The 24,802-nt window shown below is 33.3% G+C and overlaps 3 protein-coding genes and 1 pseudogene across 5 annotated transcripts; all 4 read right to left on the bottom strand.

Annotated features, from left to right (window-relative positions):
- Positions 1-677: 677 nt before the first annotated feature.
- Positions 678-2,487, bottom strand: LOC112749450 (uncharacterized). Its single transcript, XM_025797703.3, has 2 exons — positions 1,346-2,487; positions 678-1,260 (listed from the first exon to the last, which is right to left on the bottom strand). Exons 1-2 carry the CDS (start codon positions 2,478-2,480, stop codon positions 764-766), a joined length of 1,632 nt encoding a protein of 543 aa, XP_025653488.2. The 5' UTR covers positions 2,481-2,487; the 3' UTR covers positions 678-763.
- A 1,732-nt stretch (positions 2,488-4,219) lies between these two features.
- LOC112751952 (uncharacterized) lies at positions 4,220-8,638 on the bottom strand. Of its 2 annotated transcripts, XR_011872917.1 has the most exons (3): positions 7,377-8,611; positions 6,760-7,291; positions 4,220-4,665 (listed from the first exon to the last, which is right to left on the bottom strand). XR_011872917.1 is itself a non-coding variant. In XM_025801288.3 (2 exons), exons 1-2 carry the CDS (start codon positions 8,497-8,499, stop codon positions 6,846-6,848), a joined length of 1,569 nt encoding a protein of 522 aa, XP_025657073.1. In that variant the 5' UTR covers positions 8,500-8,638; the 3' UTR covers positions 6,634-6,845. The 2 variants fall into 2 exon arrangements, 1 of the variants encoding a protein (XP_025657073.1); XM_025801288.3 differs by lacking the exon at positions 4,220-4,665 and having other exon boundaries at positions 6,634-7,291; positions 7,377-8,638.
- A 5,056-nt stretch (positions 8,639-13,694) lies between these two features.
- On the bottom strand, positions 13,695-15,229 carry LOC112751950 (uncharacterized). Its single transcript, XM_025801287.3, has 2 exons — positions 14,040-15,229; positions 13,695-13,937 (listed from the first exon to the last, which is right to left on the bottom strand). Exons 1-2 carry the CDS (start codon positions 15,127-15,129, stop codon positions 13,855-13,857), a joined length of 1,173 nt encoding a protein of 390 aa, XP_025657072.1. The 5' UTR covers positions 15,130-15,229; the 3' UTR covers positions 13,695-13,854.
- A 3,731-nt stretch (positions 15,230-18,960) lies between these two features.
- Positions 18,961-24,440, bottom strand: LOC112751949 (SPX domain-containing membrane protein At4g22990-like; annotated as a pseudogene). The gene is made up of 7 exons (XR_011872915.1): positions 22,337-24,440; positions 21,457-21,738; positions 21,255-21,356; positions 20,649-21,146; positions 20,252-20,532; positions 19,891-20,093; positions 18,961-19,642 (listed from the first exon to the last, which is right to left on the bottom strand). The product of XR_011872915.1 is annotated as an SPX domain-containing membrane protein At4g22990-like (transcript).
- Positions 24,441-24,802: the final 362 nt, after the last annotated feature.

Below are 24,802 nucleotides of genomic sequence, written 5' to 3'. Positions count from 1 at the left end.
GATACATGGGTGCAACTTATATAAAAAAATACATCATGTGGCTGATAAGTTGGCAAACTTGATTCTTGAATCCAACCAGGATACTATTTGCTTTGAGCATCCTCCTTCTGAGATTTCTTTAAATTTGCTAGCTGATAGTAGTGGAAAATTTTTTTTTTTTTGTCATTGCAGTGGAGTTTCTTTTCTCAGATTGAGGCTTAGTTTGGTAAAGTTTTTACTTTTCAAAAGTAGCTTATAAAAGCTAACTTTTAAAAGATGGCTTTTTAAAAGTTGTTGCATTTATGTTTGGTAAATTAAATTAAAAATAGCTTTTAATAAATACAAGCAACAACAATTGTGTTTGGTAAAATAGCTTTTAAAATTTAAAAATACTATAATAGACATAAATGCAAGCATTAAATTTGAAAATTAGTTAACATATGAGGTTATATTAGACTTTTAAATTTTGAAAAGCACAAGCCAACTTTGAAAAGCTCTACCTTAGGTGCTTTCAAAAGTACTCCGATCTTTTAAAAGCTGCAAGCACAAGCATATGATCTTTTTAATTTACCAAACACAAAATGAGGAGCTTGAGCTTTTAAAAAGCACAAGCACCTCTTCGAAAAGCTTTACCAAACCAAGCCTGAGTAAGTTTGTTTTGTTCTTTGTTTTGAAAAGTGTCAAGTATATATAGAGGGTTATGTTAGGTAACTAATTATTCATTCTTTGTTTTGAAAAATGTCAAGTATATCATTCATTCATTCTCTTTGACATCACAACCTTCCTACGGGATGTCAGCATCCACTAATACTCCATTTACCACAATCTTGGATACATCCATATCATCCACATTAACATCCGGCGCAAGAGCCTTAACTTGACTTACAGCACGATCAAACCCTTTCCGAAACATCTCAAAAGCCATTGTCTCCTTTGAATTTTTAGCATCCTTTAATGCATTCTCCAGCTCACCCACCTTTAGAGTTAATGCCTCAATATTCTCCATTACCCCTGACTCTTTTTCCTTCGGCTTCAAAGCCTCGGTCATGTCCTTCATACCCAATTCTCTAGCCTTATCCTTCAATTGAGAAACCTCCAGGTACTTATCAAGACCTACAACACCTGACTCTAGCTTTCTTCTCTTTAAACTAATCTCCTTAGATTGAGCAACCTTGACCACATTATCTTTATCACCTTCTGTCGAAGGGTCGTCCTTCCCGGATGACCTCTTGCTGGAAAAGGCCTCCAGAGATGCCGAAGTCAGGGTGTGAACTTTCTCACCTAGCAATATAAATCAAACAACCATGACAACATAAGCACACAAAAAAAAAAAAAAACAAAGACTACACTTTATCAATCTTCTTACCTATATGATCCTTCACGGCATCCCTGTCTATGTCCGACGTTCCCTTTCTGAGCGAGAAAAGAAAGGAGGTCCAGGGCGATTGACAGAAGTGCTCTGAGAGATGGCGCTTCATATGGAACTGGAAGACTCGATTGACGAGTACACGCACAGATAAGAACCTTTGCTGCTCCTCCTCTTGTACCAACCCTAATTCAACTACTACAATGAAAAGGGATGGAATGCCTTCTGCGAGACCAACCATGATAACGCATACTTTGCTGTTGCCAAGGTCAAACAAGTTGAGATGTAAGCACGAATCATAAAACAAGGATGGTTCGATCGCCTCACACAACTCATCAAGGCGTTGATGGCGAAGAATGCAATAATCTTTATTATCCACCAGCAAAGCGTGTATCTCATATTTCCCATAAGGTCCGGGAAGACCATTCAGGTACCATGTCAGCACCACACAGCGATCGCCTACATCTCCAAGGAACGACACAGGCCAGAAAACATCATAATCAGGAAGAGAAAGAGAAGGTACGCGCTTCTGTTTAATCCATGCCGACCATGCGTCACGTTGTGGGTGGTAGACATGGGCAATTCCTCGTGCGGACCCGCCACGGAAGAGAAGTTTATCATTTAACACGAAACCATGAATCGAATAACTAGAGGCGAGTTCGGTTGGAGGAGCGGCCAAGGAATGCCAGTTCGGGGGACTGGAACCCGAACGTAAAACCCATAACCCCCTCTTTCTTCTTGGCGGTGGTACCACAGTATGCTCCATCAAGTAAACTTCATCTTTAATGTTTGCAAGGAAACTGTGGGAGCTGGTCGGTGGCGGAGGGATTGCGCCCGTCGCTACTGCGTCAGATATGCCCAACGTGTCGCCGCCGACATAGGAGATTTGGTAGATCTTGGTGCCAGAAACGGGTTTATCATCGACTAGGAAAAGTTTCCCGTCGAAGATAAAGTGATTCCACGTGCCGGACTCTGGAAGTTTCAAAAGGAAATCAAACCGATCCGGCTCAAGAAGGGATTTCCAATCCCCATCGTCATTCTTCCCCAATTTTTCTAACTTCTCAACGCGGAAGCCAAAGATGTATTCGTCTGTCACCATCCACAGGCATTCTCCTGTTTCCGCCGACTCCATCATCAACAATATGAACTGAACACAGAGAAGAAAGGATTTATTTGTTTGTATATAGAAGGCAGACGTAGGCTAGGGTTTCAGTTATTGAAAGATCGTATGCAAACCCCGCTTTTTCTCACGGAGCCAATCCTTTGGTCTGCGAAAAAAAAAAAATAACTCAAGATAAATCTTGTTCCGAAAATTCTTTTGAAATAAATTTAAAAAAAATTATTTATTTTTCAAAACAAATAATTTTATCCATAAGTTTTAGAATACAATTTTTTTTGGGAGTTTGAAACAAGGTCGTCCAATGTAATGACGAACTTTAATATTTTTATAAAATTGGCTCACTCAAACGGCAAACTTTATGTTAATCAACTGTGAACTTTTTCCTGCACATAGTATATATCTGATTACTCTTTATTCATATTTATATTTATCTTTTCTTTTTTACACTTCTAGTTACTATATTTTTTATAATATATGAAATACTATTATTATCAATTCATTATGACAGTGGAATTGCTTTTGATGAAGATGAATCCGTTATATTTATTTTTGTACAACCAACATTTGTATACTTGCCATTGAATTGAGAGGGGTAGTATTGTGGTAACGCTGAAAAATTACAAAACATAAAGAGAATGAAAAAAATCTATTACACACATTCAATGGAAATGAACGACACTTTAATTTACAACAGGGTGGGAACTTTCTCACCTAGCAATATAAATCAAACAACCATGAGACTATAAGCACACAAAATAACAAAAAAAAAGAAAAACAAACAAACACTACACCCTATCAATCTTCTTACTTATATCAAGCTTTTTAGGTGGTTATTTGGGATTCACAAGTACCTACCAGGTAAGAATGATTATATTGCATTTAACGCATCACTTGTGATTCATTATATTTTAACATGTCCTAAAGAAGTTACTGATTCAAGTACATGGGCAACTTATATAGAGAAGTACATCATGTGGCTGATAAGTTGGCAAACTTGGTTCTTGAATCCAACCAGGATACCTTTTGCTTTGAGCATCTTCCTTCTGAGATTTCTTTAAATTTGCAAGCTCATAGTAGTGGGGTTTCTCTTTTCAGATTTAGTTTGTTTTGTTCTTTGGGCTGAAAAGCCTCAAGTGTAAAAAATTATATTGTGTTTTAGGTGTATAAGTATAACTTAAAATTTAAAAGATTATATATACAGAAAAACCATATGCACATATATTTTCTAAAAATATTGCATATGGAATGACTTTTATTCCAATTAGTTTAATTTTTTTAAACTGAAATAATTTATTTTTTGTGTTTTTCACAATCCTACAATCATACAATAAATGTAAACAATAGTTATTTTTACTGTTGTAGTGTTATATAATTGGATGCACGTGTAATAATTTAATTTTTTGATTTCGATCATCTATTTAATTTAGTTTTGACTTTTGAACACCGTATTTTTTAAAAGAAATTAAGTCTTAAAATTTCAATCAATTGTTCGAGGAACTCAAAAAATGCCTTCTAAATGAATATAGTCAACCTCATTTTCAAGGTTAATTAGTTCTGGCTAAAGACTATTAGGTAAGCTATTATCCATTAAAACCACTGACCGTAATGAACAATAATATTGAGCCATCAACAATATATATATAGGATGTTGGGAGCTGCTGAAATTTAAGTTACTGCTGATTAAGATCACGAATAAACTTGTCAACATCTTGCTCTATATGCAAAATTGGATAAATTAAATGAGAAAGTTTAGATCCAAAATATATAAGTGAATAACATACCACCATAAGTGAAATAATAAAGCCTTTAGAAGTTTAGAACAATAGCAAGTAAAATCATCATAGAAAGATCCGTAACACAAATATCTGGTATCATGAATATTTTATTGCGTTTTTTTTATTGACTCATATGCTCTTATTGATTCACCTATTCTCTTTGACTAAAACTTGATATTTTCTCAATTTTGTGAATGAAAAAGATTATAACCTAAAAAAGTACAAAATGATATATGAACATTGAAATCCTACTAACATGTCTAACTTTATTTAATAGCGGAATAAACACATCAGTATTCAAAATCTGATAAAATAAAGCATACATGAACAGGTTGAAGTTAGTCATTCTTGTTCCAATGGTGTTATTGGGTTGCTTGGATTGGTCCCACCAGATAGCTTGGGCTCTTTCCTTGGAGAGATGCAATCTGTAACGTAATTTTGTTCTCAGATCTTAAGAATAACAAGTCTTTTAAAAAATAAAGAAAATTTATTCACCAAATCCCTAACAATGTATAATTTAAGGGTAACTCTTACAGAATAACAAGATGCATGCTCACAAAAGCAACATTATACCTTGGGAGTATGGATGTTTGCGAGGTATTCCCTTTCACATTGGAGAGAAATCTCTCAAGTCAGATAAACAAATAAATTACAACACAAATAAAGGGCAAAAAAATTGTTGCACTTATATCAACATTGGTTACTAAATAAAAGGTACTATCTTTTTCAAAAAAATTTAAATCTATTGTTTTCCTTAGTTCAAAGAATTATATTTTATATAATACATTAAATGAGACAAATACAACACAATTTTATTTTATATAACCTATTATATTATAATATTTTAGGCGATTATTCGGTTAGCACAATTTCGAGTACAAAAATCAACATCAATCCACAAACTGAAAAATTTGCACAGTTGACTTATGGGTATTTCATAACTAATAAGCCTCTCAAAAATTAATTAATTTATTTAATTATTAAATTTAACAAATATAAAAAAATTTTAAACAGAACTGATCAACATGAAGAAGTTTACCGCCCTGCGCATCGTGCGGGTCTCATTCTAGTATTTTATAAGAACTCGATCATTAAATCGACTACTATGTTTTTTTTGGTGACTTAAAAGAAAATAAACAAAAACTAAGAAAGAAAAAAAAAAGACAAGAAACTGCTTAAGAAAGGCAGTCCCGCTGAATACTACTCTCAAACTCCTTCCAAGGCAATGGAAGCTCCACTTGGGGAGAAATAGTCCTCATTGCAGTCTTTGCCATGATATCTGCTACTGTATTTGCATCTCTCAAGATCAACCGAAGATCAGCACGCCATTTCCAAGACATGATATCTCGGATTTTTAACACCAAAGGATTAGTAAACCCAGAGCAATCTTGTAAATTATTGACAATAGTAAAAGCCTCCACACAGTCTGTCTCACATATAATGTCTCTTTGTCCCGAGTCCCATGCTAAAAGAAAGCCTCTCCAAATAGCAAACAACTCTCCTTACAAAATGCTACGACTCTCAATTGTTCCCAGACAGCCTCGTTGCCACCTTCCCTTCCAATCTCTGCTAACACAAGCAAAACCAACTCGAGCACCACTGCCAGGATAGCTAGCATCACAATTAATCGACTACTATGTATAATTATACGTCTTAATTTTATATTTTATATGTAATTTTACTATGGAGACTTAACTAATTTCTTAACTTATTTGTTTCTTCTCTCTTTCAGTCTTAGTTGGGAACGCTTAAACATGTTAGTCTCCTGTGCAAGGCATGTTTTCTAAGCTTGAAGCTAGGCTATGATGACTGATGAGGGCTGCATTAGATCTTGTAATGCATTATGTAACTTAAATTTTTCATGTACTTTCATTTTTCTTAGCTTGTTGGAAATTAAACTTGTGTTTTGTAATAAATAAAGTCTTATATATATATATATATATATATATATATATATATATATGTAATTAAGACGCTAGAAGTGTTAAAACTGTAATAGAACTCTCAACAATGCAGCAACAATAAATGGAAGATTTTTGAGTTGGAATTTGGGAGAGAAAGAAACCGAAAGTGGTGTTGGTTGAGTCAGTAGCATACACCAGAAGCATTAAGTTTAATAAAAGTATAATATGCATATAAACAGAGTTCAGAATTAGTAAAAATTAATGATGAATAATACCTCAACTTGATTATAAATTGCTCTAAAAAGTATGGTATTTGATTAGCTTGACTCTAGTGAAAGCATTCTTAAAGTTTCTCATTAAACTTTAAAGCTTAATGTGCCAACAATGATGTATACAGTTTCTAACTCAAATTATAGACATCCTTTCAGCATTTTTCTTAGTTCATGTTAGCATTCACCTAAATATTTCATTAAAAAGAAAGATGAGAAGTTTTATGAATCCAAGAAAAATTGACATAAATCATTCATTCAACAAATTCTAAGCAATGCAGTATAAATTCTACTATCTGAAAATTCTGTCCATATATGATATCATACAATGCAATGCAATGCATACCTAAAAGAGGGTTTGATTTAGATTAATCCTACTTCCCAAAATCCATTGCATCTTCCAAACCACTCATGACAGTAGAATCCCCTAATTCAACTAGTCCTAGCACGATCAAACCCTTTTCCAAACATGTCATAAGCCATTGGCTCCTTTGAATTTTTAGCATCCTTTAATGCATTCTCCAGCTCACACACCTTTAGAGTTAATGCCTCAATCTTCTCATCGCGTCCCTTCAATTGAGACTGCAAAGTAGTTATCTGTTTTACCATTTCCTCTGACTCTTTTTCCTTCGCCTCCAAAGCCTCGGTCATGTCCTTCATACCCAATTCTCTAGCCTTATCCTTCAATTGAGAAACCTCCACGTACTTATCAAGACCTACAACACCTGACTCTAGCTCTCTTCTCTTTAAACTACTCCCCTTAGATTGAGCAACCTTGACCACATTATCACCTTCTGTCGAAGGGCCGTCCTCCCCGGATGACCTCTTCCGGGAAAAGGCCTCCAGAGATGCCGAAGTCAGGGTGGGAACTTTCTCACCTACCAATATAAATCAAACAACCATGACAACATAAGCACACACACAAAAAAAAAAGAAAAGACTACACCCTATCAATCTTCTTACCTATATGATCCTTCACGGAATCCCTGTCTATGTCCAACGTTCCGTTGCTGAGCGAGAAAAGAAAGGAGGTGCAGAGCACTTGAACACCGCGGTCCTTTAAGAAATAAGGCCTCATATCGAAGACTCGATTCACGAGTAGACGCACAGATAAGAACCTTTGCTGCTCCTTCTCTTGTACCAACCCTAATTCAACTACTAAAATGCAAAGGGATGGAATGCCTTCTGCGAGACCACCGATGATAACGCATACTTTGCTGTTGCCAAGGTCAACCAAGTCGAGATTTGAGCACCCATCATCAAAGTAGGATGGTTGGATCGCCTCACACAACTCATCAAGGAATTGATGGCGAAGAATGCAATAATCTTTATTATCCACCAGCAAAGTGTGTATCTCATATTTCACACCAGGTCCGGAAAGACCCTCCGGGTTCCATGTCAGCACCACACTGCGATCGTCTACATCCCCAAGGGACGACACACCCAAGAAAACACTATAATCAGGAAGAGAAAGTGCGCGCTCCAGTTTAATCCATTTTTTAGGTTCGGGGTAGTAGACAAAGGCAACTCCTGGTGCGGTCCAAGGATGCAGGAGGAGCTTGTCATTCAGCACGAAACCATAAGGCAATTCATTATGAGACTCGACTTCGGTTGGAGGAGCAGGCATGGAATGCCAGTTCGGGGAACCGAGACGGGGACTTAAAACCCATAACCCCGTCTTAATTGCTAAATGTGGTGCCGCACCATGCTCCAACAAGTAAACGTCATCTTTAATGTTTGCAAGGAAACTGAAGAAACCGATCGGTAGCGGAGGGATTGCGCCCGTCGCTACTGCCTCAGATGTGCCCAACGTGTCGCCGCCGACATAGGAGATTTGGTGGATCTTGGTGCCAGAATGGGTTTGATTACCGACTAAGAAAAGTTTCGAGTCGAAGATAAAGTAGCGAGGCAACGTGCAGGACTCTGGAAGAATCAAACGGAAATCAATCGGAGCCTTCTCAAGATGGGATTTCCAATCCCTATCCTCATTCTTCCCCAATTTTTCTAACTTCTCAACGCGGATGCCAAAGATGTAGTCGTCTGTCACCATCCACAGGCATTCTCCTGTTTCCGCCGACTCCATCATCAACAATATGAACACAGAGAAGAAAGGATTTATTTGTTTGTTATGTACGTATAAATCCCGTTTCGGTTATAGAAGATTGGATGCAAACCCCGTTTTTTCTCACAGGGCCTATCATTTGGTTCAAAAAAAAAATACTTCAAACAGGTCTCCAAAAATTTAGCCTGACAGATTTATCCTTCAAAAAAATTATTTGGACTCAGGTTCTCAAGATTATTATTTATTAGACATATGCCATATAGTCCCAAAATTAGGTTGAACCGGTTAACACGACATTCTCTCTCCTACGTAGAGGTTGTAAGTATGATGTGTCAGTTAAAGCACCACATGTCGCGTTCAGGACAGATTAGTTCCTAAACACGTGGCTAAAACAATGTCGTTTTGGGACAACGCCAAACGACGCCGCTTTGAGAGGACAAATTCGTCCCCACCTTTATTCCCTGGTTCTCGAAACTTTAACGTTCTAAAGTCAAATAGGTCACTAAAATTTTTGTTATAGGTCAAAAAGGTCTCTGAATTTATAGTATATATATTAAATTGGTCCCTTCGAATTAAGCAACTAGAACCATAACTAGAATCAAATCATGATGAAATTATCCAAAGTATGTCAAAATATACAACCCCAAACACATGTAATGACATATCTCAAGTATAATTACAGTCAAACAATTAGAATTCGTCAGTATCCTCATTTAGCATCTTGTTCTTTTGCATAAGTTTAATCTCTTTATCTTCATTAATTGGGTGAATATCAGATTTTAAGTTGGCAGAAGTAGGATCATACTAAGACATTGCCTTGTGGTCATGATAACCCAAGTTCCAGAAAAATTTCTATAGGTCAAAGAAACAGATCAAGTCAATGTCTATTAGGAAAAATTTTCGGACTTTTCCATTAATGTGCACAAGTACGAAGTACCCCTTTGTTGTCTCCAACAAAACTTTTACCATGGTGAAATACAAGTACTATGTCTTTACTCATCTAAATACCAAAAGATAAAACTCTTTCACAAGTTAACCAAGCAACCAACACAATACAACAACATCATAATAGAATAAAAAATTCAAATATCTACATTGTTTTTGTTATTATCAAATATATATCCGTAACCACTTCACAACTCTCACTTAAGCTACACCTATAACAAACTATTTTTGATCTACCCTGAACGTACATCACATGCACGTTCATCACGCTTCACTCTTTACTGCCAATTTAATACGGCAAAAACTAACTTAACTTATCTCGTACACACACTGTCAAAGCACCATTACGAACTTGGATAAACGTTAATGGGGTGAAGAATATGAAGGGTTAGGTCGTAAAATTTAGGTGAGGATTTGGGATACTTGTAATTTTACAAAGAGAAAGAGAGGAGATACGTTTTTCTATACAAGGTATCTACTTAAATTCAGGGACCTTTTTTACTTATAACAAAAATTTTAGGGACCTATTCGACTTTAGAACGTCAAAGTTTTGAGAACCAGGAAATAAAGGTGGGGATGAATTTGTCCCCTCAAAACGGCGTTGTCCCAAAAAGACATCGTTTTAGCCACGTGTCCAGGGACTAATTTGTCTTGAGCACGACACGTGTTGCTTTACCTAACACGTCACACCTACAACCTCTACGTAAGAGAGAGTGTGTCGTGCTAACCGGTTCAACCTGGTTTGGGGACCTATATGGCATATATCTAGTAATCTTTGGGACTCAGGACCTAGTTAATTTTTCTGGGGGACAAATCTGTCGGACTGCCAAATTTTTTGGGACCTATTTGGGGTATTACTCGGAAAAAAATTAAGATAAATTTTATTAAATATGTTCCGGAAAATTTTCTGAAATAAATTTAAAAATTATTTATTTTTTAAAAGAAATAATTTTATCTATAATTTTTAGAATATATATATTTTTTAGAATTTAAAGTAACTGCAATAGCGAACTTGTTCATTATTATGAAGTTTACTGACTGCATCAGCGAACTTCAATATTTTATTTTTATAAAGTTCATCTCTCCATATTTTTTTGAGTTTGAAGTAAGTTCACTCAATGCAATGACGAACTTGTTCATTATTATGAAGGTTGTCCACTGCAACAGCAAACTTTAATATTCTTATAAAGTTTATCCCCTGGAGGAGTGAACTTTATGTTAATTAACTACGAACTTTTTTCCACATATAGTATATATCCACATATATTGATTTCTCTTTATTCATATCTATATTCACTTTTTCTCTTTTATATTTCTCATTATTATATTTTTTATAATGTCTGGAATAACATTATTATCAATTCATTATGATGGTGAAATCACGTTTGATGAAGATGGATCTGTTGTATTTATTTTTGCACAACCAACTTTTATATACTTACCAATTGAAGTGAGAGAGGTGATAATGCTCAAAAATTACAAAACATGAAGAGAGTGAAAAATTTTTATTACATATATCCAATAGAAGTAAACAACACTTTAATTTATAAAAGATATTTATTTTTTTATTTTCTTATTTTTTCTCGATATTTTGTTTATATTATTTTTATATGTATACATGACTTTTAACAATATTTTATTTGACCAAGGTATCGAATACGTGATGACGAAGACATACGACTAATTAGGGGTTGGCATAATCGTTGATATGTGTGCAGTGACATTGTCGGAAGTTGGTGATGAGAATGCATCATCTGCAGCAGTAAGAACAAACATTAGAAGGTTGATGGTTGATGGTTGATTTGAACATGACATTGGAAGGGAGTCAAGACGAGTCAAATCCTAATGATTATAATGATGTGTGTTGGAAGTAGATCATGAAAGTCATGATGGTTCTGCGGTTGGAGACCCAATGCAAGATCATTATCAAATTCATCCCGTGTCTGATGATAAAGATGTAGATGCTGAACTAGTGGACATACCTGAGGAGGAACATGAGGAGTTAAACAACTCCACAGTGTCACAAGTTGCACTAACTCAGCCTGCTATTTCCAGACCATACGATCATCTTGCTCACTATTCGACGTTGAACCTTGACACAATGAATGTAGATTGGTCTTTTGGTCAAGGAGGCTCCGAGGATGATCCAACGCATAATTTTGAAATTGGGCAACAGTTCGACAACAAAGAAGCCGTAATGACGGTAAAGATGCATCAGGCGAGCTGTGGAGTATAAGATAGTAGAAAGTGACCAGTTTGAACTATGATATATACTACACTCAGATTAGGTCAGGATGTCAATGGAACATACGCATTGCATATCGTCAAAAGCAAGAAAAATGGGAGATTAGGAGATACAGTGGTCCTCATTCTTGCATGCAAACAACATTAGGCCAAGACCATAGAAGGTTGGATTTGAAGGTGGTAGCTGAACACGTATTCTCTATGGTGAAGACAGATCCTACGATCAATATAAGAGTTCTCCAAAGAACAGTTAAAAATCACTTTGATTACAAAACATCTTATAAAAAATTTTGACTTGCAGAACAGAGAGTAATTACGAAGATATATGGTGATTGAGAAACATCATATAACGAACTTTTTAGGTGATTATTTGCGATGCAGATGTACCTATCAAAAAAGATTGATTATATTGCATTTAACGCATCACTCGTGGTTCATTATATTTTAACATGTCCTATCGAAGTTGCTGATTCAAGTAAATGGGCAACTTATATAGAGAAGTACATCATGTAGCTAATAAGTTAGCAAACTTGGTTCTTGAATCCATCCAGGATACCTTTTGCTTTGAGCATCTTCCTTCTGAGATTTCTTTAAATTTGCAAACTGGTAGTAGTTGGGTTTCTTTTTTCAGATTGAGTTAGTTTGTTTTGTTCTTTGGGCTGAAAAGCCTCAATATATATATATAAAACTTTCTATAAAGTAGAAATACATTTTATCTTTTTAAAAAAATAGAATAAGTATCTGTGTCACTAAATTAAAATAACTTTAAAGAGATTATTTTCCTCGTGAAACAGTTTTATAAGATTATTTAATTACATACTATTAAATGTAAATTTTTAAAAATAATGAATATAATCGAGTCATAAATTTTTAAATCTTTCTGAACCATAACACTGATATATCTTGTGGAATACATAATTAAACTTTTTTGTGTATAGACATATAGATAGTGTAGTTAGTTGAGGTGTTAGTTATTAGTTAAGCTGTTAAGCACCCTTGTGAAAGTTTGTTTATACACATTCTAAGATGGAAGGGCTATTCCATCATCGCAATATTATACATCAATACTTGACATGAGTCAAAGTCCACCAAGCATCTTTACTCAAACCACTACCAACCGATCAAATATAAAATCTAAGGAAATTCATAGAAACATAAGCTCTTTTTTTTCAGTTATTAGATACTAACAAATATTAATATTCTGCAATAGATACAAAAGCTTTAAAGAGTAATAAGCTAAATTTCAAGTAGCTAATTTGCAAATAGAGTAATTTTTTTTATCTACAAAGTTCACTTGAACCAAATCATAACATATTAACATAGAATTGTTGCTGTGAATCCTCCCTCACTGCATGAACTATGCAACAATTAGAAGGGTTTGATATTAGCTTCTTATCTTTCAATAATATGACATTATTATGCTCAGTGTGCACTAAGTGTTCACATAGTGGTGACTGCTCATAGAAGCAAAGAAGCTGAACAGAAGAGAACATTATTTGAAATATAATGAGAAATAATGAAGGAGCTCAATTCTTTTTCTTTTTTTTCAACTCAATTTCAATCTCACCCAATATACAATGCAAGCGAAGGAGTTGAAGATAATGTTATGTATCTTCAGGCTTGAGTGTTAGCATCTTAATTAATACCAAATGTAGTCTCTTCTTGTAGGTTCCTGTCTCATTCAAATTCAACATTTCTTTCATATAAACACTAAGCTACTCCACAATCTTAAAATCTTCTAAAAAAACATGTTGACTCCTTTGGCAATAATGACAAAAATATGTGATTCAACAATTCTTTTAAATTAGGATTTATACTTAATAAAGAAAAGAACTAATCACCCAATAAAAAAAAGGAAATATAGAAAGCTTTGATATTTTTAGCTTTTGTAGAAAATTGAGGTTAACTACAATGATCTTGTGTATATCCTAACATATGAAAATATGAAAACCACTATGATAGGAGGAAGATTTGAGAGATAGGATAGAATAAGAATTTTTCTAATTAAAAGCAAGTAGAGAGAATCCCAATTATGGACAAAGGGGAAAGGAATCCATTATTAAAATTATCCATTACCATTTAGGCATTTGCATTCTTCCTAATATCTATTTACAGGTAAAGCTCCAAACATAGAAATGTCTAACTGAGAGATCTGATAAAATAAAGCATACATGAACAAGGTGAAGTTAGTCATTCTTGTTCAAATGATGTTGTTGGGTTGCTTGGATTGGTCCCACCAGCTAGCCTGGGGACTTTCCTTGGAGAGATGCAATCTGTAACATAATTTTGTTGTGAGGTCTTAAGAATAACAAGTCTTTTAAAAAATAAAGAAAATTTATTCACCAAATCTCTAACAAAAGCAACATTATATATACCTTGGGAGCATGGATGTTTGCGAGGCATTCCCTTGCTGAGCGAGAAAATAAAAGAGGTGCAGGGCACTTCAGGCACCATATCGAAGACTCGATTGACGAGTACACGCACAGATAAGAACCTTTGCTGCTCCTCCTCCTCTTGTACCAACCCTAATTCAACTACTAAAATGCAAAGGGATGGAATGCGTTCTGCGAGACCACCGATCATAACGCATACTTTGCTGTTGCCAAGGTCAACCAAGCTGAGGTCTGAGTCCGAAGCTTTAAAGAAGGATGGTTGGATCGCCTCACACAACTCATCAAGGCGTTGACGGCGATGAACACGATAATCTTGATTATCCACCAGCAAAGCGTGTATGTCATATTTCACACGAGATCCGCCGGGAAGACTCTTCATTCTCCCTGTCAGCACCACGCTGCGATCGCCTACATCCCCAGGGGGCGACACTAACACAAAGGATGGGAGAAAATGATGATCAGAAAAAGAAAATGTGGACTCCAGTCTAGTCCATTCGTCAGTTGGGGGGTCGTAAACATAGCTAATTCCTCGTGGGGGCAAGGGACACAGGAACAGCTTGTCTTTCAGAACGAAACCAAAAGGACAACCAAGATTATCAGAGTCGTATTCGGTTGGAGGAGCGGACACGGAAACCCATTCCCTGGAATTGGAACGTAAAACCCATAACCCCGTACCACATAATCCCTGTGCGTCAAGCTGCCCCACGAAGTAAACGTCACCTTTAATGTTTGCAATGTAATTCGGGAAGCCGGTCGGTACCGGAGGGACTGCGCCCGTCGCTACCGCCTCAGATATTTCCAACGTATCGCCGCCGACATAGGAGATTTGGTAGATCTTCGTGCCAGAATCGTTTGGCTCAGTGGTTAAGAAAAGTTTCGAGGCGAAGATAAAGGGAGACATGTTGACCTCTGGAAGCTCCAAATGGAAATCAAAGGGAGCCCGCTCAAGATGGGATTTCCAATCCCTAACCTCATTCTTCCCCAATTTTTCTAACTTCTCAATGCGGATGCCAAAGATTTTGTGGTCTGTCACCATCCACAGGCATGCTCCTGTTTCCGCCGACTCCATCATCAACAATATGAACAGAGAGAAGAAAGGATTTATTTGTTTGTTATATAGAAGGCAGACGTAGAGGTTGTATGGCTCACTTCTAAGAAAATATTTTTTTTTTGAGTTATCTTTTTTTGTGTATATGTGGTGTCATTATTTTGTTAAAAAAAATTTTTTTTAATAAAATTTTTTTTTTTATTTTTTAATATGTTTGGCAAATTTTTAGTAATAAAAGTAAAAGTACTAGTAAAATCAAAAAAAGATATTTTTTGAGAAGCTGTAATTTACATCTTTTTTTAAAAGATTTTTTTTTCTTAAAAAAAAGATGTTTTTCATGTAATAAATAAACAAAAAAGTACTTTTATATTGTTATATCCAAACATAATTGATTGATAAAAAGACCTTTTTACATGAGATATCCAAACATAAAATTACTTTTACTTCTCTATAAGATCTTTTAAAAAAAGATAACTCGAAAAAAGATCTTTTTTTAAAAGCTCACCCAAACAAGTCCTTTAAAAGATCTTATGAAAAAGTAAAAGTAATTTTATGATCTTTTTTTAAAAGCTCACCCAAACAAGCCCTTTAAAAGATCTTATGAAAAAGTAAAAGTAATTTTATGTTTAGGTATTTCATGTAAAAAGGTCTTTTTATCAATCAATTATGTTTGGGTATAACAATATAAAAATATTTTTTTGTTTATTATTATATGAAAAACATATTTTTTTTAAGAAAAAAAGATTTTTTTAAAAAAAAATGTAAATTATAACTTCTCAAAAAAGATTTTTTTTTTTTTATTTTACTAGTACTTTTATTTTTACTACTAGAAATTTACCAAACACGTTAAAAAATAAAAAAAGATTTTTTTTTATTAAAAAAAGATTTTTTTTTAACAAAATAATGACGTCCAAACATGCACGTAGGCTAGGGTTTCGGACTTTCGGTTATAGAAGATTGGATGCAGAGACCCCGTTTATATGAATCCAAGAAAAATTGACATAAATTATTCATTTAACAAATTTCTAAGCAATGCAGTATAAATTCTACTGCATTGCATCTTCCAAACCACTCATCACAGTAGAATCCCCTAATTCAACTAGTCCTAGATTTGTTTTGTAAACAATCCAAACAATAAATTTAGAACCCCTCCCCTAAAACCTTGATGCATCATGATTTCGACATATCCTTTGGAATTGGAGGATATATAATCTGCCCTTAAAGCTAATGTGATCTTAGCTTATGATCTATGAACTGTGGCAAACTTGGGCCCACTTTGAATTCTCTGAAGGACTCCTCTTCCTTGTTAATCTTAGTTAATTTATTTTGCTTTCTTTATTTTGATCGAACATTTTTTTGTTCTGTTAAGATTTTTTATTGGACCCTTTTGCTTTTTTGGGGGGGAGGGGGGTATATGGCCCAAAAAAAATATATCAATTAATATTCATATTAATTTAATATTTTTAATACGACAATAAATAATTAGATGTCAATGTAACTTTTTTTTTCTATTATCAGTGTATAAAAATTAAATCACATATATAACAAAAGTAGATGATATGATATTTATTTGAGGTTTTTTTTTCTTTTGCAAATTGAAAAAGATAAATAAATAAGTTATATATAAAAATGTTGTGTTTTATATTAAATGTAAAACTTAAAAGACTAACTATAATAAATAAGTAAAACTTATAGAAATATATTGTGTTTTAGATGTATAACTTAAAACCTCAAAAGATTATATATACAGAAAAACTATATGCACATATATTTTCTGAAAAATATTGCATTTGGAATGACTTTTACTCCAATTAGATTAATTTTCTAAACTGAAATAATTTATTTTTTACATTTTACACAATCATGCAATCACATCCGTTCTTTTAGATGATCATTCGCGCATGTAATGTAAAAGGTAGTTATTTTTACTAATGTAACGTTATATAATTGGATACACGTGTAATAATTTAATATTTTGATTTCGATAGACAATTTTTTTTAGTTTTCAACACCCCTATTTATTATTATTTATATTTTTTAACAGAAATTAAAAGTCTTAAAATTTCAATCAATTGTTCGAGGAACTGAAAAATTGCCTTGTAAATGAATAGTCAACCTCATTTTCAAGGTTAATTAGTCCTGGCTAAAGCCTATTAGGTAAGCTATTATCCATTAAAACCACTGACTGTAATGAACAACAATATTGAGCTATCAACAATATATATAGAATGTTGGGAGCTGCTGAAATTTAAGCTACTGCTGATTAGGATCACGATCACGAATAAACTTGTCAACATCTTGCTCTATATGCAAAATTGGATAAATTAAATGAGAATGTTTAGATCCAAAATATATAAGTGAATAACATACAACTAATGCTTTCATAAGTGAAATAATAAATGAATTAGAAGTTTAGAACAATAGCAAGTAAAATCATCATAGATAGACCCGTAACACAAATATCTGGTATCATGAATATTTTATTGTGTTTTTTTTTTATTGACTCATATGCTCTTATTGATTCACCTATTCTCTTTGACTAAAACTTGATATTTTCTCAATTTTGTGAATGAAAAAGATTATAACCTAAAAAGGTACATAATGATATATGAACATTGAAATCCTACTAACATGTCTAACTTTATTTAATAGTGGAATAAACACATTAGTATTCAAAATCTGATAAAATAAAGCATACATGAACAGGTTGAAGTTAGTCATTCTTGTTGGAATGCTGTTGTTGGGTTGCTTGGATTCGTCCCACCAGCTAGCTTGGGCTCTTTCCTTGGAGAAAAAAGAAAGGAGAAAAAGAATGAAGAAGAGGAGGAGGACACGAAGAAAGAGAAAAAAAAAACGGAAAACAAAGCGTATAATATAAAAAACAATTATAACAACTTAGTTAGACTTAATTAAGTATTTTGTTTTGGTATAGAGATTTATGCTATTTTATTTATATAAAAAATTTTTAATGTTGTTTTATAAATATATGCTTACACAAAATAGATTTTATTTAAAAGGGAATTTTTGTCCTTTAAAAATTAACTACAAACTTGATTTACTTTTTCATAATTAATTTAAATTTTTAATTCAAATTAAATAAACTTAATGCTAGAAGATGTTTTAGTCTTTTAAATTAATCCTAGAAAAATATTTTTATCTTTTTCTTTTTTTTTTATAATTTTCTAATAATTTAATATCAATTAAAATATAAAGTAAATTAAAATTAAAATAATAAAATAAATTTTTTTAACCCAAACAGAATTTTAATGCTTTTTTCTCTCTTCTTAATTGCGGGGTACTTCTCTCTCTCTTTAATTACAAAGTACTAAACCTTCATCTATGAACCTTTTTTTTAGTTAGAGAATACTAAAACTCCATGACTTTGGAATACCGAATCATGTGCCCCTAAATTCTACGCCAAAGTTGTTTCAACCAATCTTCTAAATTTTAGATTTCACTTTAGAAGGTAAAGTATAATGTCTCATCGTAAACACCTATGATGCCATAACTTTATATGAGGACATTTAAGCTTAGTGGATGTATAAATATATATACATACATAAATGAACTTTCTTAGTTCAGTGAAAATTAGTCGAATGCAATAAAGATGTTAGTTCTGTCTAATGAACTAAATTTGATAAAAAAAGGCACACCATTGCGCAACATGTTTAGTTTAGAACATCTAAGAAAATTAAACCAAGTTAATTATCACAGAAAAATTAATGACAATTAAGGAATCTATTCGGCCAATAATTCACATTTTGCCACCCTACACAACGAAAGACTAGCTACTACTTCTACCTTATGAAGCCACAATCACTTAACTGATCAAAATTATGGAATGGAGACAAAGAATGACAGATAACAGGTGAGGTCATGCTGAAGAGCATTATGTAATTGTCAGGAAAAACAAAAACTAAACAAATTTACATCAGCTTAAATCAAGCATCAAGCATGTTTTAATACTAAATTAAACCAATACATTAAGATAACTATTACTCACTTCATCCAATAATAATTGTTGGATTGAGAAAATTGGTGCATCCGAAATGTAAATGTATCTTGATGCAAATTATGTCTAAACACATGAATTATTTGACATACTCCATGTGCATCATAAAGGATAGCCTAGTACACAAGCATCCCATCACTTAGATACAAGAGGAGAATATTTGAACAATATCATGGTTCTGAATGATCTCGCAAAAGATGGAGTAAGTGAGGATCTCAATCTAATATATAAGATGGTTTCAATTTCCTTCACTTGTTCAGCATGAAGAAGAAATGTGTTACTATCAACTTACATGCATCTTTCTTAATCCAACTAGAGCATAAATTATCAATACCTGTCCTCAAACATGTTGCTTATATAGCTTCCAACAACAACGTTTACAGGAAGAACAGTCAATCCGAGGCAAGCGAGAAAAAGTGCAACTCTGCTTGTTGACCAGTTAAAGTAGTATGTTGTGATGACACTAGATTCCGATACTAAAATCTCCATTACATATTTGAGTATAAAATATATCAATAACTGAACCTGAAAATGTTAAACAAATTCGGTAGGTTAAATGTCTAATTTTCCAATATTTTATCTAAATGATCATTTGCCATTGGAATTTACTACAAAAAACAGGAGAAAGTGCAAATTAAATGAAATAAGCAATGACATCATATTCAGTTCAGAGCACTCAGGTGAATGAATTAGTTTTTTCCATCTTAACATTAACAGTGATCTCAAACATCTACATGTAACGAAATTCTCAGCACTTGATAGAAAACCCATACTCTGTGGGAGACAGTGAGTTGTACACAAATCTTTGCAGATGGCTTGAGTCTGTATGCAGACCGAATCGAAGTCGCTGGTAGACGAGATTCTTCTGAAGCTTCTTCACTATCATCATAATCTTGATCGGCTTCTTCATCTCCCTTATCATCTGAAGTAATCAGCAATGGCTGTTTTAGGCCTTGTTCAAGTGCATCGTTCACTTCTACATGAGAAAAACGTGTCATGTTATATTCACATGTTGAGGCTCAACAAAACAAGAGAAAAAAAAAATCCATATTTGCAAAGAAAATTGTGCAAGACTACTTTCATTCATTCTGAACAAGCAGCAACAAATTGGTGCAGTATAAGTTCAGTTAGTACCATTATTTGGTTGATGATTATTCGCGTGATTCTCATTCTCTACGGGTTCATGAGAAGGTTCCTTGAAAGTGATCCACAATGATACAAGATATATCAGCCAAGCAACACCCATAACCCAACCGGGCAACGTATTTTGATTAAATGTAAGCTTGTAAATCTTAAAATCGGTCTGCAATATGCCAGCTAATGCAGGACCACAAGCAGCTGATGCTTGCATCCGGATTTTGAGAGGGACACAGTCACTGATATAACGCTTATTAACAGCTCTGGCAGAACCCAATCTGTAATAATATCCAAGTGTTTATCAACAAGAAAAGATACCTCATAATATTCCTAATAAGATGGTAAACAGAATATGTACTAATCAACTCAAACACACAACATTATTTGCAAGTACCATCAAAATCTTGGCATGCGAAAATTCGGGAATAGAAGACTACTTGCCCACAGAACACATGACCAATCAAGAGAATCCATAACAAACAAGCATCATATGCCAATGCACACAGGTATTTCCAAGAAAGAGAGTTATGCTACTGAAGACAAGAGGCCTGAAGTAAGATCTATTTGACCAGGCACTAAAATATACCAAAGAGAACACCTGAGCAACAGCCATCGCCCCAATTACGATACCACAAACTGTTGGTGCATCCCCAAGGCTCATAGAGTAGTCATCTGCTGTAGGGACAATAATATATGTATTGACCATATACAAAAATGTGTTTGCCAAGTTCAGGATAAGAGACATGAAATGGTATCTTTCATCAACATGTTCCTCCGTGGGGGTTGGCAGCTCTTCTTGCATAATCAGAGCATGTTGCCCCAAAAATTTAAGGAAGTTTGTTGAGTTAGTTAACCTGTCAACCACTGCTTTTATTGAATCAATGACAGGATCCTGCATGAAAAGACCGAGGAAATATGATAATCAACACCAATCTTATGATGCTCCAAAGCCAGCTACGATAAAACAAAGTAAGTGTTTGAAGCAAATTAGATGTGGAACCTGCAGAGGAAGGGCAGGTTGATCATAAATTGATAAATAGATCCCTTGACGGTTCTGAAGTTCATGAAGATTGCGAGATAATCCCACAACAGCTCCTATTCCCTACAAATTTCAAATCCATCAGTCAATGGCCATTCACAAAGTTCTGTATTTATTTATGTGACAGTCCAAGTGAAGACTCGTTTTGAATAAAACATATTACCACATGCTTGAACACTTGTTGCAGCCGAGAGTAAGGATGATTCACATGAGTTTTAGCATAGTAATCAATGAATCTATAGCCAAAACATTTGTCAAACTTCTTCAATATCTCGCGCAAACCAATAGCATTCATCTCAACAAAGAAAAGAAGCTTTAATAGGTCTTGTCCCACTTCTCTATAAGCTTCTCGCAGTTCAGACATTTTGTGAATTTCAGGTTCCGGCAGAATATCATCATGTTGCTCTCCAAGCTTCGATATCCTGCTTGCCAAAATCCCTTGTTGCTACAAAAGGAAAAGGACAATCTTCTCAATCTGATTTGTAACATTTAGAGAGTGATTGAAACCAATGTTAACACACAACTAGAATCATCACATTCGCAACTGGAATCTAAGTTGACCATTGGCAGTAATAAAAATTGAAAACAACAGAAACCTGATTATCTGGCATTCTGGAGAGTGAAACTTACAAATTTTATAAGAGTCTGGCTTGGTTCATCCAACACTATAAATTGCAACAAGACTAACCACAACGAACGCATCATATATTTAACTTTGAGATAAAAGTCATAAAACCGTAAATATCGATAATTCAATTGAATCTAACTAATTGGAATCGATTTTGGACAACCTAATTCAATTATAAAGCTCTCAAAGGGCTAGTGTGTGTGTGTGTGTGTGTGTGTGTTTTTTTTTTTTTGAAAAAAAAAAAGTTATTCACGAGAAACAACTTGATTTAAGTAAACAAGTATTAACTATCAATCACTTGCAAAAGCCAAAGTTCATAGAACATGTTTGAATTCAACTCCAATAATTAAAAAAATAGTCTACTAACGAGCTAGATCATCCTAACTGCAATAATCTATATATGATTGTTTAATACCTGACTTGAAGTCGAGGAGTGCAAGCTTCTCGTCTTTGCACCAAATATCAGCAGAAACATAGTTCACATATGCAAGAACTGCGACATCGTCAACCACAACATAAATGTGGCTTGAACGAGAATCTTGAGACAAAGTAGACCCTCGTGATTGTGGTCATCAATGAAACAACAATGGAAAATTACAAGTGTTAATACTGTAGTCCAGGTATCGCTATATATAGTGGTTGATTTATTATTGATAACAACCCAAGTACCTTATTTTTAAATTTTTTTTGTGTATAAATACAATTCTAATTAACATACAGCTGTTTAACAGATCTTCTGCAAATTAAAATTAAAAAAATTTTGCAAGAAGTTTTTAGGTTGGTTCGAAATCTATTATCTAGGAGCAAAACATATTCCTTTATGTGATTAACAGTTGACCATGCATCAAAGTCTACCCTTCTTTATAACTAAGAAGAAATTTTTATTGTTTTTTATATACATATAAACGAGTAAATTAAAGATTGAAAACGACTTGCAAATTAAAATGCTTTGAATGTAAATAAACTTCATAGAAACATAACTGCTTTGAATTTAACAAAAAAGAAATGATAACAAATTCAGGAATGTAACTAGATTGCTGGAAAAATAAACTGCATTAAAATAAAATGCAGAATTTAAAAAAAAAAGGTTATTAAAGAGTAAAAATTACGCATATCCATTAAAGTTTGTTAAATGCTTATGTGTTTTTAGTATATTTTGGATTCATAGTTTAAAATTAGTTGTTGATTAATTGATTAGAATTCAAACTAAATTTAATTATATGCTTTAGCTCTTTTATATTAAAGAGGTTTAGAAATTTATATGCTTTGGCTCACGATTATATAATTCTTGCTTTAAGGATCTCCATTATTCAGTTTATATTAAACGGAAGTAACGTTTTTATTTTGATTAATTGATTATTAAAAATTATTGTTGAATATTTTTGTATGATTGAGTCTTCTTATTTTGTTTTAGAGTAAACATGATTGACGGAGAAACTTCACATTTAGTTTTAGACGAACCAACTGAAGTAAAGGAGTAAATTAAAGATTGAAAACTTGCAAATTAAAATGATTTGAATGTAAGTAAAAGGAAATGATAACAAATTCAGAATGTAATTTGACAAACTTGCTGGAAAAATAAACTATATTAAAGTAAGGTGTAGAATTTAAAAAGAAAAAAAAATAAAAAGAAAAAAATGTTTTATTCATGTAATTTAACTAAAATATTTTTCTCTCGAGGTTGGTACGAAGTGACACCTTATATACAATACAAATCTGTAGAAAAGATTCTCAAATATATTGTATATAGATTCGAAAAAGTTTATGGCACTAATCTGTTATAATTAAAAATTATATAATTAAAATAAAACTTAATTTAAAAAAAATATATAAAAAAATAACCAAATCTAACCTGACTGTTTTTTACTCCATGGAACCAAACATTTCCGACAAACTTAATCAAGGCTATATTATCCTTGGTATGACTTTGAAAATGAAAAACACTAATCAGAGTTTGCTTGTTTGACTATAGTACGCCATCAACAACTCTTTTGATATCGGTCCTATGTCTACAGGATATGAACGCCTTTCTCAAATAGTTATAATCTAGTTTTTCAAAATCTAGATGTACAGTAATAAGAAAATTACACATATCCATTAAAGTCAAAATATACGGATAGTGTATTATTAAATTCTTAAAATTATTAAAGAGTAAAAATATTATTATATGCACTATAAAAGAGTAAAATGTTATGATAAAATAGATCAAACAAAAACTTACTTGTAGTGCTTCAAAAACAAGGGGATCAAGTATATCCTACTTATATGGCTGAAATAGATGATCCAATGTTTTCGCCTAAAAACCCATTGTCATTACTTGTTACTAAATTGTAACCATTAATATAACCATAAATCCAGTTTACTTGATAAAGATTTACTAATCCTACTATAAATTCCCAGAAAACCCTTGAGTCCTATGTAATCTCTTATCTCACTCTCATATAAAGTGCGAATTTTTTTGTCATAATTCTTGTAAAAAAAATATGCAGAATTTGTCTTTCCAACGACAATTTAAAACCTTCGTCCAATCTTTCCAACGACAATTTAAAACCTTAGGTTTAAACTGTACGACTCAAAAAGACCACCTGAAAATTTATAATAAGATTGGTAAATCTACAATTCAAACGAGACTCATGGTAATATTACTTGTTACAATTTAGTAACAAGTAACGCCAATAGGTATTTGGATGGAAACATTAGATCACCTATTTCACTCACGTGTGTAAAAGGTACAAAGAAAAAACTCCACGGTTGGTTATTGATCCTAGGTCAAACAGGATATACATGACCCTTGCTAGTTAGTTGAATCCAAACTTTCCTATTTTAAATTGTTTATCAGTTTTTTAAAACATGCAACATAAGTTTTCGTAATCTGTTTATC

This window comes from Arachis hypogaea, chromosome 15 (genome assembly GCF_003086295.3).
Source record: "Arachis hypogaea cultivar Tifrunner chromosome 15, arahy.Tifrunner.gnm2.J5K5, whole genome shotgun sequence".
Lineage (NCBI taxonomy): Eukaryota > Viridiplantae > Streptophyta > Magnoliopsida > Fabales > Fabaceae > Arachis > Arachis hypogaea.
The sequence above is the reverse complement of the archived record's forward strand: the minus strand, read 5'-3'. Positions and strand labels throughout refer to the sequence as shown.